General features: G+C 37.5%; 1 protein-coding gene across 2 annotated transcripts; it reads left to right on the top strand.

Moving 5' to 3' along the window:
* Positions 1 to 375: 375 nt before the first annotated feature.
* Positions 376 to 14,884, top strand: prrg1 (proline rich Gla (G-carboxyglutamic acid) 1). Of its 2 annotated transcripts, none has more exons than XM_023295369.3 (4): positions 376 to 469; positions 2,458 to 2,498; positions 6,441 to 6,601; positions 11,087 to 14,884. In XM_023295369.3, the coding sequence occupies exons 2-4, from the start codon at positions 2,489 to 2,491 to the stop codon at positions 11,540 to 11,542; spliced, it is 627 nt and encodes a 208-aa protein (XP_023151137.1). In that variant the 5' UTR covers positions 376 to 469; positions 2,458 to 2,488; the 3' UTR covers positions 11,543 to 14,884. The 2 variants fall into 2 exon arrangements, with proteins under 2 accessions (XP_023151137.1, XP_023151139.1); XM_023295371.3 differs by lacking the exon at positions 376 to 469 and adding an exon at positions 476 to 739.
* The last annotated feature ends 485 nt before the right edge of the window (positions 14,885 to 15,369 follow it).

Below are 15,369 nucleotides of genomic sequence, written 5' to 3'. Positions count from 1 at the left end.
AAAACTTGTAGGGCTATAACTTCAGGTCTAAATTAGACAGAATAATCTCTATAAAGAATTTCACTGTAGGGTATTAACCGTATATTTAAATTAGCCAGACTGATCTCTATAATTAAATGGTATAGTCTTTACTCACAATATTTAAATGAGTTAGGTTGCTCTCCATTTTTGCTAATTAGCAAATATTTTTTTTATTTTTATATATATATATATATATATATATATATATATATATATATATATATATATATATATATATATATACTTCTACTGTCTGTTCTATCTGATAGACTGTACATAATAGTATATAGTATTATGTGTACTTACACATTCTGTTCTGTCTCTTTAATTTTCATTTAGGCGCAGTTAATGCAAGCATCACTCTGCGCATGCGCACTGTGCATAGCAACTCTTACAGGCTGTAGAATCAGCGGAGGATTGTCTATGCGCATTTTGGGGACGGAAAGAGGTAAGAAGGACGGAAAAAAAAACGCATTTACAACCGTAGACGGTTTAGACGCTGAGGAAAATCCGGCAATATTTACCGGAGGTCACCTATTCGACCTCTGGGTGCGGACGTTCCACCGTTTGGATCCCGTTAAACCGCATCCGGAGCCGGACGCACCGATCCTACAAATGACCGGCGGCTGTCATTAACCGACACATATCGGGGGAGGAACGCTCCGTTATCCGTCCCGGTGGAGCCCGGACAGCGGGATAACGGCGCCGGGGCCCTCCGGTGAGGCTCGTGCCGGGGCTCGTACCGGGGCGGCGGCGCTTTGTTTGGGTGTTTGGTCTATTTTGAGCCGCAGATTCCATCCATGTGTGAGAAGAGCAGCCGCCATTGGTGCTGTCAGTCCGGCAGAGATGAGTCAGTTAGAGCAGCAAAACAACCGTTTCACGGATGTTAATAAAATAGAGATTTATTAGTTCTGGGGGGGATTTTAAACTCAACAGAAATGTCTAATTTAATAGCTTGATGCGTCACATCTTGCGTAAAAACTGAATTTCAGGAATTTTATTATTCTATTGATGTATGTAGAGTAGAAATCTGCCAATATGAGAGTTAAGAAATCACATTCTGACATAGTTTGGTGGTTAATTGTACAGCTAATGCTCCTAATTATCTGATGTGAGTGGATTACAACGGCTTTATTTTGGTTATTTGGATGAAAACTGACTATTTAATGGGAAAAAAGTTCACCTATAGAATGTTTTAAATATGAAAAAATAAAGCCATGTGTAATAACTTATCAAACTACCATGATTATAGTGCATTAAATTGTGTTTTTATTGTCAGTGGACTACCTGTCGCCATATTTTAATGATCAATTTCTGTAATAAATACACAACAATGTCACGACTGCAAATATCCTGCTGTGAAATTGAAAAATATCCCGTAAAAAGAGACTTAATATGACAGAAAAATAGTCTGGCTTTACTGAGCAAATCAGACTTTTGCAGTAAAATAATATCAACCTTTGGATTCAAATTATTTAAATGCTGATTTGTTTACATCCTGGTACATATTGTCTCTATATTGGGGATTATTTATAATTATAAGTAATAAACGGAGTTCCACTTTCGTTTTGAAGTAACCTCATTTGGACCTGCTGCTGTCTAATGTTGATATTTGATAAATTTAGAGGAAATAATCCTAAACAGCTGGAAGCAACAGATTAAACTTCAGCTATTGATGGATCCTGTCTCCATGTGGGGGATACTTTCATAATTAGAAGTCATAAATAAAGTTTCAGTTTTGTTTTGAAGTAATGTTATTTGTATCCTGCTGTTGTCGATGCTGCAGATATTTAATTAACTCGGAAGAAATAATCCTAAACAACTGGAAGCAACAAACTAAACTTCAGCTCCTGACTGATCCCATCTCCATGTGAGGGATGCTTTTACAATTACATAAGTAATAAATTAAGTTTTGTTACCGTTTTTAAGGGTGGAAATACTCCTAAACAGCTGGAAGCAACAAACTAAACTTCATCTCCGGTTATTGTCGTTGTTTTTACTGAAACTTGGCGTTCCAGTGACTAAACTTGACCTTTCAGATCTGGTTTGGCTACAAGGGTAGTTGTACCCAACTAAAGGTGATGGTTGAAGGTGATTTTTTATAAAAAGACATGTGATCTCTACATGCCACACACCATAGTTTCATTTTCCACTCAATTCTTGTAAAAGGAATTTCACATGAAGTCAGAAATTTCACAATCAGTCTGACTAATCGCAGTGACCCTGAATCATATGACCGTGGTTCTTGAAAATCTGCATCATTACCTCGTTTTCAGCATCTCACAGGGCCGTGTTTGTTGTGTTGGGTTTAAAGGAGCATTTAAAACAGCCGCTTATCCTAAGACGCTGTTGAAAGGGGAGTTTTGGTTAATTATCGTGTGACTTGTATCAGCAGGTTCAAAGCTGTGCACTAATGTGTGTTTGGTTTTCCTCCAGATAAGTCACCCCAAACAGACTCGCAGGAATCATGGGGAGTGGTGAGTTCATGGACACTCAGTTGTACATGTCAACTTAGTACCAATTTAAATAGAAACTTGATCTGATTCCTTGTTTTTCTGCCAAGTCTGTCCTGATAAGTTAGACACTGGAATGTGACCCTTCAGGTTTTAACAATTCCTATTCTTTCCCAGAGGAATTTCCTGTTTTCCTACATTTTCTGTGCCTTTTAAATTCTCGTGCCAATCACGTTATGTGCAGTTATAATTCACGCTGTTAACTCGGTAGAACATCAAACATTCCTGGGCATCTTGGGGCATCTTGTTCAGGGTTTCTGTTTATATGGTGGATGTGTGAAACAGAGCTCTGTCTGTCCAACTCCATTCTTCCAGCTTCTCTTATGTGGCCCAGGGACGGATGCCTAAATCCAAGGAGCTTTTGTTTTTATGCAGAAATGTGGGCACTGAGCAGCGCTGGACTCTGCTGCCTTTGTTTCGATCCCCCTCTCTCTTTTCTGGATTTTCTCAGCATCTCTGTCCCTCTTGCTTCACTTTCAACACACTTTCTCTTTGCCTAATTCCTCCCCCGTCGCTGCTCTGCTCATTCCTACTTTCCTGTTTTATTTTCTTCTCTCTGCTTGTTACCTCGATTCATGCATATTTTATTTATTTTCCTCAGGCTGTGTCTGAAATCATCCACTTATTCTCTACTTTCCATCTAAAATTACTAAAGAAAATAACTTTTTTCCCCCATTTATTTTCTGTCATACTTCACTCTGCTTCCATTAAACATAGCAATACAAATTATTAATGTTTGTGCCATAACGCATGGATTTGTCTCATGCCTGCTGTCAATTCAACAAATTACGCAATATGAAATACATCGGAACACTATAAAATAGGATTTAACACTGTGGAATACAACTGAACATTATAAAATATAACTTAACACTGCAAAATGCGACTTATACTATAAAATACGACTTAATACGATTAAAATACTACTTAATTACTGTGTAATAAAGACTAGAAAATACATGTTAACACTATAGAATATAACTTAACAATATAAAATATGACTTAACACTATATAATAAACACTAGAAAATACGTCTAAACACAAAAAAACATCTTAAGACTAAAAAAATATGACTTAACACTAGATAATACAAATTAGTGCTATAAAATAAAACTTAGTACTATAAGATGAAACTTAACACTATATAATAACACTAGAAAATGCGTCTTACCACTATAGAATACACCTTAACAGTATAAAATACGACTTAACACTGTATAATACGGTTTAATGCTATAAAATATGACTTAATACTATAAATTACGACTTAACCCCATATAATAAACACTTGAAAATACGCCTTAACACTAAAAAATACGACTTAACGCTGTAAAGTATGTCTTAGTGCTCTAAAATACTACTGAATACTATAAGTAGTATTCAGTAGTCTTTTCTCAATATTATAAAATAGGTCTTAAACGCTGTGTAATATTGTAGAGTCAACCCTATAAAATATGTCTCAACACTATAAAGTATGTATTAATGGTATAAAGTAAGACATCATGCTATAAAATATGACTTAATGCTACAAAAAACGTCTGAACGCTATAAAATACGACTTGATACTATAAACTTAAGTACAACTTATGTACGAATTCTTTCCTGCAGTATACAGGAAACGGTAGTATATAGTATTTTAACTAGTGGTGGGACGCAATTTAAAAAATTTAATCTAATTAATTACAGGCTTTGTAATTAATTAATCACAATTAATTGCAGTTTTGTCAAATAGCAATATTTGACACAATAAGTGAAGTTTTTCAATTCAAATAAAATTGTGGTTGACAGTTGAATCAATGAATAGACATATACGTGTTTATAATTTAAAATTTATTTTAAAAAAAGGAAAATGGGACATACAGAAAAAAGTGATTTTGATGACTTAAAGCCTGAATTTAGTTGTTTTTTCCACTGTATGGCACATAAAATCAGCATAAGTAGTTCAAGGAGCTTCAGAAAGTTGAAAATCCACAGATTCATTCTGTTTTCATCTTTGCTGGGTCTGATAAATGGTGTAATTTTGATGGTTCTTTTTATAGGAATATCAATTTTTATTTATGTAATTTTTTCATAAACAAAAAGTTTATAATTATTATTATTATTAAAAGAGATATTTTTGTTGTTTAGTTTATTCCTCCTCCAAGGAGGCAGCGCCTCGACGGAGTAAAAACTTAAACCACAAAAATGTTTCATTTCTATTTATCTGCATTTTTCATCTGTCTGCTACATTCTCAGATTACTGCAAATCTAAATGCAATTATAGCAATTTTATTCAACATTTTAAGACTTTCTGTAAACTCAAGCACTGTCTAGAAAAGTGGTCTATTATGGGATGGCTACACCGTTAGCCGTTAGCATGACTCGTAGCTAACGTTAGCTGTTAGCATGACTCGTAGCTAACGTTAGCTCTGGTGCTAACAGCAACATGTTTTATATTGAGGAGATACCGTCAGCTTGAAGTGACGCAGTGATCAGAAAACTCTTTGTTGTACAATTTGCACACAACCAGGCTTTTATCCAAGCTGCCATTGGGGAGATTTTTAAAAGAAAATTTTCTGCCCAACAAGCTCAATCTCATCTTCCTTCACTGTTCACCAGTGCCTGACTTCACTCAGTACTTCCTGTGCTTCTTCTTCATGGCTACAAACAGACTTAAGGTTCATTACCGCCACCTACTGGGTTGGAGTGTTCATCAGCGTTACTGGTGTGCCAGAAATGAGGGAACTGAGGAGGGTGCAATTAATAGCGTTATTATCCGTTATTATTTTAGCGGTAATTAATTAATCGAAATTAACGCATTAAAGTCCCAGCCCTAATTTTAACACTATAAAATACTATAAAATATGACTTAACACCATATAATAAACACTAGAAAATTCATCTTAACATTATAGAATATGACTTAACACCCTAAAATGTGCGCTATACAATATGTCTTCATGCTATAAAATACTACTTAATACTATAAGTAGTTTGAAGTAGTATTTTGTCAACACAATAAAATACGTCTTAACACTAAAAAAGTATGACAATGCTAAAAAATACGAATTAATGCTATACAATAAAACTTGAAACTATAAAATACGTGTCAACACTATAAAATACGGCTTAACGCTATAAAATATGACCTAACTCTATAAGATATGACTTAACACCGCAAAATAAATACTAGAAAATACGTCTCAACACTAAAAAATATGCCTTAACTTTATAAAATACAACTTAATGCTATAAAATGCAACTTGATACCTTAAAATGCGACTTAGTACTATAAAAATATGACTTAACACCATATAATAAACACTAGAAAATATGACACTATAAAATACTACTTAACAGTATAAAATATATCTTAACACTATAAAATATGTATTAACTCTATAAAGTATGATGTAACACCATATAATAAACACTAGAAAATACTTCCTAACACTATAGTATACGTACTGTTTCATGCAGTATGCATAAAAAAATACAATTTAACACTATAAAATACGACTTATCACCATATAATAAACACTAGACAATACGTCTTAACACTAAAAAAAATATGACTCAACACTATAAAACACAACTTAATACTATAAAATGCAACTTAGTACTATAAAATTTGTCTTAAAACTTTACAATTTACATAAAACTGTAAAATTCATCTCAACACTATAAAATATCAGAAATGTGTGAATATTGGTTCTGCCATTCATCCTTGATGCAGTGCATGATGGGACATATTTCTTGTTCCTGGCCATCAGCTGTACACTACTTTTCCTGGTGCATTGTGAAATGCTTTGGGTGACTATATAGGGTGTAATGATTGTATTTTAACATTCAAACAGCTCTATAAAATGTCTAAAACATTGTTCAGTGTTTTCATCCTCGGTCTTATGTTCCTTTTCTACCTCCAGTGTTCCTGCCGGCGGACGCAGCCCACTCGGTGCTGCGACGGCTGCGCAGGGCCAACTTCCTGCTGGAGGAGATGAAGCAGGGCAACATCCAGAGGGAGTGTCGGGAGGAGGTGTGCACCTATGAGGAGGCCAGGGAGGCTTTCGAGAACGAGGAGAAGACGGTGAGGACACTCGGGGACACATCGAACTCCTGCTTTAATGAAGACGACACACACAGGAACAGAAAAGTAGAACAAGTCAGAACTGCTGACACACATCTGGAAGGCCACACGTGGGCACTAATATAAACCACACTGTCCTTCATTTTAGTTCTAATCTAAGGGAAGTGAGCTCTGGCTTGATTGAGTTTCACAAAGATGCAGTGACTGTGCTGTTTCAGATCACATGTAGGCACCTGTAGTTCTTTTCCCAGTTATACAGTTACACAATATGTCAAACAGCTGAACAACCTGTTACCTGGTTCAGTTTTTAAAACTTCTAAGAGTACAGTCTGGTCTCTGTGTAAAGTTCACTTTCTTCAATGTGCTCTAGGCAAATCACAGTTTGCAAAAAAACAGGAGTTTTGCAAACACATTAGAGATCGTTGAGGTTTTTATAGGAATGAATGTTGATTCATGTACAAACACTGAGCAATATGGAAACGAGGCTTAAGTACGTACCGTTTCATGCAGTTTGCACAAAAATATGGCTTTATACTGTAAAATACAAGTTAACACTAAATAATAAACACGAGAAAATATGTCTTAATACTAGAAAGTACAACTTAATGCTATAAAATATTTCTTAATACTTTAAGTAGTGTTAAGTAGTGTTTTCTCGACACTAAAAAATACTTCTTAATGATATAAAATACATATTAGGCTATAAAATGTGACACTATAAAGTATAAATTAATAGTATAAAATTAGAGTTAACACTATTAAATACAACTTAAGTACGTACTGTTTCATGCAGTATGCATCCAAAATACGACTTAACACTGCAAAATACAACTTAACACTATAAAATACAACTTGATACTATGAAATACAACAAACACCATATAATAAACACTAGAAGATGTGTCTTCACACTAAAAAATATGACTTAGTACTATAAAATATGTCTCGGTGCTATAAATTACAACTTACCACTGTAAAACATGTCTCAACACTATAAAGTATGTATTAATAGTATAAAATAAGACTTAACACTATAAAATACAACTTAACACTGTAAAATGTGTCTTAACAGCATAAAATATGACTTTATACTATAAAAAACAACTTAAATACATACTGTTTCATGCAGTATGTGTACAAAATATGGCTTAAAATAAAAACACTATTTAACACCATATAATAAACACTAGAAAATTTGTCTTAACACTAAAAAATGTCTTAATGCCACAAAATACTACGTTAAGTAGTATTAAGTAGTATTTTCTCAACACTATAACGTATGTATTAATAGTATAAAATAAGAGTTAACACTATAAAATACAAATAAATTCTATAAAATAGAGGTCGACCGATATATCGGCCGGCCGATATTTTGGGCCGATATATGGACTTTTTTCAATATCGGCCATCGGCCGATATTTACAAATAAAAAGCCGATTTGTGATCAGGCACCCGTACGGGCAGCTGCCGCGACCGCTTTTCCCTTAGAAGGACCCCCGGCACTCAGAGAGCGGAGCATGAGCAGAGCAAGTGAGCCAGGCAACAACAAGCCTAACCCTAACCACTTTCAGGTTACTTTTTAATTGTATTTTTTGTAAACTTTAAGTATTTTTTTTATGTTATTGTACTTTTTCACTTTTTGTGTTCAATAAATGTTAGAGTTCTACTAGTGTATTTAATTTGTAATATATACATGTATATACTTTTAGTGTTTAAATTGCCTTTTGTAATCGACGTGCTTTAAAAAAAAAAAGGATATCGGCCTTAAAAATCGGCTTCTACAATCGGCTTTAGATATCGGCCATCGGCTAAAAATTTTTTTAAAAATCGGTATCGGCATTGGCCTTTGAAAATCCCATATCAGTCGACCTCTACTATAACATACATCTTAGTACTATAAAATGTGTCTTAACATTAAAAAAAACTAGAAAATACGACTTAATTACGTACTGTTTCATGCAGTATACATACACAATACGACTCAACACCGTATAAGAAACAGTAGAAAATACATCATAACACTAAAAAATATGACTTTACGCTATAAAATATGACTCAACACTATAAAATATGTATTAATAGTATAAAATAAGACTTAAAATACTAATTACAATACCATAAAATATGACTTCAGACTATAAAATTCAACTTAAGTACGTACTGTTTCATGCAGTATGTGTACAATTGGGACGGACTGCTTTGACATAATAATGCTCCTTACACTTAGAGTCTAATAGTCTGCAGGGTGTATAGTTTTCAGTGTGTGGACTGCTGTTCAGAGGTTGTTGTAGTGAAGAGGATTCTTAAAAACTAAAACGCAGAAAGCAGGAGAAAGGGAAGTAGAAACAGCCTGAAACAAGCAGCCAAATGCAGGTCTGATGAGTCAGACTATAAACCACCTAATAGGGATGGGTGTTTTATTTTTTTTTTAAATATGACAGTCAGTTGAATTAGTCAGCAGTTTTAACATCTGTAGGGATATTAACTCAGTCATGTGTTCAGACATTTCTTGGCGGGTTCACCACAGCTCATGGTGTCAACAGATTAAAAGATTTAAACAGATTTAAAAATATTTAAATCAGCAACCATAAAAACGCTTTATTATCCTGGTTAATTCTGACTTTGAGCAGTGGATGGCTGGCTGCCTGGAAATATCTAGAAACATCTGCAGCTAAAAACCCACAAATCAATATTACTACTACTACTAGCCCGTGAAGTGATATTTTGTGGGTTCCAGCAGCGAAATTCTACTCTGGAGTGGTCGCTGGTGGAATGTGGGTGTTTTTTCAGGAAGTGATTATTATCAGCAGGAAGAACAGCCCAGTGCTCACGAGAGAGAGGGAGGCGTGTTTGGAAAACCATTGTGAGAGCCACCCAGATGAACGTCCACCATCATTTGCTTCTCTTTTGTTTGGCTGTTGTCGTCCGCTGCCTTTGTGTCGCCATAATCCAGATAAAAAGTATTTATACAGTGGACAGTTCACCTTCTGTGACCTTCAGTTTGGCAAACAATTTTGTAGCAGTAAAGTCCTTTCCAGACATCAGATACATAACATTTCTGCTTTATCTGTCCAATAAAGTGACAGTATTTTCTCATTCAAGAAGCGAAGATGGAAATGTTGCCTGGTCTGACCTTGTAAGATTGTGACTTTTATAGAAAAGTGAGCAGGGAGCTCATTTAGATGTACATCGATCAGCCACAACATTATGACCACTGACGGGTGAAGTGAATAACATTGATTATATTGGTGTTCTGCTGGAAAACCTTGGATTTTGGTGTCCGTGTTGAAGAGACTCAGACACCCAAATAAATGTTGTCACACTCCTTCATGCAAATGGCAATCCCAAATGTCATTGGCCTCCCCCCACACAAAAATGCACCCCACCATATCGCAAAAATATCAAACAATCAGGATCATCTTGAGGAACATGACAATTCCCCAAGATGTTGATTTGACCTCCAAACTTCCTAGACCCCATTCTGATCAAGCATCAACAGGATGCAATGGAACACGTTTGGCACCCAGACAGTACCCAAAGGATCCAACGTTCTGATTCCAGACCCCACAGGACACCCTGAGAGGTCCTCTGGTCCAGGCCCAATGGTTCATAGCATTTTTGACGACATCAGGGGGACCAACACAACATTAGGCAGGTGGTCATAATGTTATGCCTTATTGGTGTAAAGCCAACATGTTAAGTTAACTTAAAGGAGTCTGAAAGGGGGGCTGCACAGTGGCTTGATGGTTAGCACTTTTGCCTTTGCGGCTAGAAGTTCCCTGGTTCACATCCCAGCTTTCCCGGGATCTTTCTGCATGGATTTTTCATGTACTTCCTGAGCATGCGCGCGTTTTTCTCTAGGTTCTTTGGCTTCCTCCCACAGTCCAAAAATATGCTCAGGTTAATTGGTAACTCTAAATTGTCCATAGGTGTGAATGCGAGTGTGATTGTTTGTCTCTATATGTAGCCCTGTGATAGACTGCTACCTGTCCAGGGTGTCCCCTTCCTTCACCCTAAATCAGTTGGGATAAACTCCAGCCTCCCTGGGACCCTAATGAGGATTAAGTGGTGTATAGATGATGGATGGATGGATATTGAGGAACATCACAATCGCCCAAGATGTTGAGTTGACCTCCAAACTTCCTAGACCCCATACTGATCAACCATCAACAGGATGCAATGGAACACGTTTGATTCAAAGACACCCAGACAGTACCCAAAGGATCCAGTGTTCTGGTTTCAGATCCCAAAGGACACCCTGAGAGGTCCTCTGGTCCAGGCCCAATGGTTCATAGCATTTTTGACAATATAAGGGCTTTTAGGCAGGTGGTCATGATGTTATGCCTGATCAGTGTAAAGCCAACATGTTAACATAAAGGAGTGTGAAAGGGGCTAAAGTTTAAACTGTACCTGAGTCTTACCTTGACGATAGTATTCGTTGTCTCTTCCTGGTTCTGACCACATTTGTGTCTGTTCTGTCTGCAGAGGCGGTTCTGGGATGAGTACGTTCGGGAAAGCAGCCCGTCTGGAGGTCTGGAGACAGTGGTCGGAGGGATCCACTCCCTCTACCTGATCGTGCCGCTGCTGCTGGTTGTGCTCATCATCGCTGCCATCGCCATCACCATGTGGCGATGTCACTCCCGCAAGCGCTCACAGCGCAGCCCCAGCCTGGGACACTCGCACCACAACCACGTCCTGTCGGTGGTCTCCATGGACCAGTGGGGGCGGGATTACCACCATGGTGACCAATCAGAACTCAGCCTCCACAGCAGCCCAGCTTACCCAGGCTCAGAGCTGACGTCGGGGAGAGGAGGCGCCGGAGACCCGCCGCCGTCTTACGAAGAGGCCGTCGGCCACACGGACGTCCAGATAGAGACGGAGCCTCCGCCACAGTACGACGATATCATCAACACCAGCTCCACCAGCGGCCGAGGGAAGTAACCGTGTCTCTAACCACCACTCAACAGAAATCCTAACCACACTAAGACCATCACCAGCCTTCCCCATCACACACACACAACACAAACACTAGTAACTGCCGGGTCCGTGGACTAATGCAATCATTGCCTGAGCCAGCGCTGTTGAAATTTGCACTAACCTTTTATCACTGTGGCGAAGTGATAGCAGGAAGGAGCAAGTGATATCGCAATACCAAAACCAATCAACACCTCTGCTGCATCTTCTCATCTATGCTGTTCACTCTGTAGCGGATCATGTAAGTCAGCAAAGCCTAATAAATGTTGCATGTGGTGCAAAGGAAAACCAGTTCTCATGGCCATAATGAAGAACAACTATTCTAAGTGTATACTGGGGTCAAACCGACGCCTCACTGAAAGTTAGTGCCAAGTTTTTTAGACTTATGAGAGCAACATCGGATGTTTTGTACCCGTTTTTTAAATATTTTGACCACTTTGTTGTCAAAACATAGAATTTATGGTTTGCATTTTAAAGTTTGTATATCTGAAAGCTTGCGATATTCAGAAAGAACAGGTGGACCACAACAAGAACTTCCAGACTAAGTAAAGCTGCATTAAGACATTTTTGACCAACCAAATCAGAATCAATTTTAACAAGAAAAGCACTCAGAGAGCGCAGTACTCCAACAAGGCTGCTCAGTCGTACCATTTCCGACGGCCGAAATCATGAAAACATTGTGACAGAAATCATGGCAACATAGAATGTGGCCATTTAACATAGATGCACCCACAAACAAAATGGCCTTGCGCTGAGCACAGGTGTGTGCTATGCATGTGTACGTTATGTACGGATACTGAATCGCATGACCTAAATGTGTAGCGGGCGGTGGGAATTGATGGTACTCAGAAACACCGCCACAATTTAATCAATTGTTCCTTGTATCATTTACGATGGATAAGTCCGCAGTGGTAGATTTGTAGTAGGATTGCAATAATGTGATTGTCAGCAGGCAGCTGATGTAGTGTTCACTTGTTGTCATAGTTACAGTGATGCCTTGCCGCTATCTCACAATGATAGAGAAATCTTTAACAAATCCGTGGATCCAGACTATAAGCCACATCACTGCCAAAATCTAATCACTTGGTCCTTGTGTCATTTCTGACCATCCCTGATCATTTCATCCAAATCCGTTGGTCCGTTTTTGAGTAATGTTGGTAACAGACAGACAGGCGGACGGAAGGACAAACATACGCCGATCGTCACATAACTCCGCCACGTTCCTTGGTTGAATAAATATCTAATCACATATTCAGAAACAGAGCAACATGAGTTTCAAAACAGTCTAATTGAATTTCAATATTTATTCGTTAATCTTTGGTTTAGTTGATCCATTAATGGGGGAAATTAGTCTTTCATTTCCACCTGTTGACTTCAGGTAGCATGTACCTGGTTTATCTGAGTGTATTTACTAAAAATTGTCAAAAAACTGCCCACATTTTGCATGAGAGGTAAAGGAAGCATCACGACTACATAGTCAGGATGGAACAGTCCACACAGCTGGGTGATAATTCACAATTTAATTCACTTTTTGGTATCTTAAATATGCCTTAATGCAGGTTTAAATAGTTAAGTTGCCAAACTAATGCATCGGTCTAACGTCGGTATACACTCATGAATGTTCTTGGGGACTAAGATTTAAGATAAGGCCGTGGTTATAAAGGGGGCGCTGTTTTGTAAATGCGTGTCGTATGTGCTTATATCTCGGTAATGCATGCAGCTCGGCCCGAACACGAGGCGAGATCCGTCTCTGCACTGTTTGTGGACAGTCGGGGGCCGACAGTTGCTCAGAACCTGCTTTAACTGTGAAACACCCTCCTTTCCTTTTCCCATGAAGCCAGCGTGTCTTCTGGAGGCTTCTGCTGTGCCACTTTTCACGGGAATGTGGGGCAGAGAGCAGCAGAAACGAGAGCTTTTGGGAAAAGAGATACCGGGGGAAGATTATGTATTTAACGTCACCATGGATGAAGTCCATGTTTAGCATGTATAATGCACCTCTATATAAATATGTATTGTCTGTATGTGTGAAAGTTATGGTGAGATTGTTTTTTTCTACTGCATAGGAACACAGTGAGTACACTGGTACTAATGTAAGTATACTATAGTAAGTGGTGAATAATGAAAGCACTTTGTGTTTAACCTTAAAATAAGGTGTTTAAAGCCTTAAAGGGGACCTGCCATGCTCATTTACATTTTGAGTTGTTTGCATGATTGACAAACAAAAAACAAAAAAAATCATAATTTATCACTCTTTACCGCTCACATTTCCTGAAATAAGAAATAAATGTTTTTAGCTTCTGTCTCTTTAAGGCCTCAATCTCTCTTCTGATTGGCTGGATTCTGGAAACCTGCTCAGAGGCAGCAGCCTGTGCTTTTAAACTGGGTGTGAAGAAAACAATGGAAACCGGTGTTTAGAGCAGTTTGAACCTGAGATGTTGGCTCACATGGGTTACTTTAATGTCATTATTTGAAATTTTGTCCACCTATTGTTTTATAAGGACTTATTTGCATGATTCACAGTGCAAAAAAAATCCTAATTTATCGTAAATTTGCCCCTTGTGCAGCCGCTCAAATTTTAAAATAAAATATTTTTGGCTCCTGTCTCTTTAAGGCCTCTATCTCTCTTCTGATTGGCTGGATTCTGGAAGCCTGCTCAGAGCTTTTAAACTGGATGTGAAGAAAAGTTTTTTTTTCGTATTCAGAGCAGTTTGAAGCGGAGATTTTGCCTCACAGTTTTATGTCATCATTTGAAATTTAAGCCACCTTTAATATAGACATCTGCCAAATTTGAACATAACATCTTGATATATATGACAGAAATGAAATACAAGCATAGCAGGTCCCCTTTAATGACACATAGGATGGCCGGGTTAGACGTCTTCAGTGATAACGACGTCACTGTAATCATCGGAGGAAAAAAAAGTGCTCATGAACTATATGCAATGTTGCCGCATACACTCTAAAACCAAATATATCTAATTTCCACTGACGCTGACAAATGTCACACATTTCTGGTCTACACCACACAGACGTCGAGCACTGATTATTATTATTATTATATTGTACTTTTTTGTGAGTTGACCTGTGAACCTCGGCACTTGCTATGACAGAAGTGAGTTGTGCTGGTAGAGGTAGCCATTTTTGATTAGGTCAGTTGTCATACTGTTACATACAGAGCCCTGTTTTTACAATGCCTTATCAAACAAAATGTTATATATAACATTAAAATGCAAGGGAACTTGTTATAAATCCTTGACTTGTGCAAAAGCTTGAATTAATTTGTAATAAAAACACTTAAAATGTGATAAATGTCGCCTGGGTGTGATTAAGCAGCACATAAGAATTTGTCATGGTGGCCCTTCATTAGCCAAACCAATCATTCTGTCTCTTATGACGATGTAAACTAGAGTTTTGGTTTTTTTTTTTTTAAAGTTCTGGACTCTTCTGAAGATCATCTTTTAGAAAAATACAACAATGCATTACTGAGTATTTAGAAGCACTCACAACTGGATCAAAGATGTGAGAAACTGAAGAAAATTTTACAAAATGCTGGATAAAATTAAGAATTCGGCCATAAAAATGCATCTGATTTCAGTAGTTAACTCATTCTATTAGGTGCTGGAAGAAACAGAAAATACACATTTAAGCCCAAAATTATTCATACCCCTGTCAAATAAAAGGAATTACTTAATTTTTTTCAGTTACACATCAACAGTTCACCTCAGATTTGACATAAATAAGACGTGCAGGCAAGTATGGAACCAATTATGTTAAGTGAAGTAACACTGTTAACC

Source organism: Amphiprion ocellaris, chromosome 2 (genome assembly GCF_022539595.1).
Source record: "Amphiprion ocellaris isolate individual 3 ecotype Okinawa chromosome 2, ASM2253959v1, whole genome shotgun sequence".
In the NCBI taxonomy this organism is placed as follows: Eukaryota; Metazoa; Chordata; class Actinopteri; family Pomacentridae; genus Amphiprion; species Amphiprion ocellaris.
Note: the sequence above shows the minus strand (reverse complement) of the source record. Positions and strands in the feature narration are given on the sequence as shown.

Coding starts and splice junctions, on each gene's coding strand:
- prrg1 (XM_023295369.3), top strand. Junction 6,602..11,086: donor TCGAGAACGAGGAGAAGACG/GTGAGGACACTC, acceptor TTCTGTCTGCAG/AGGCGGTTCTGGGATGAGTA.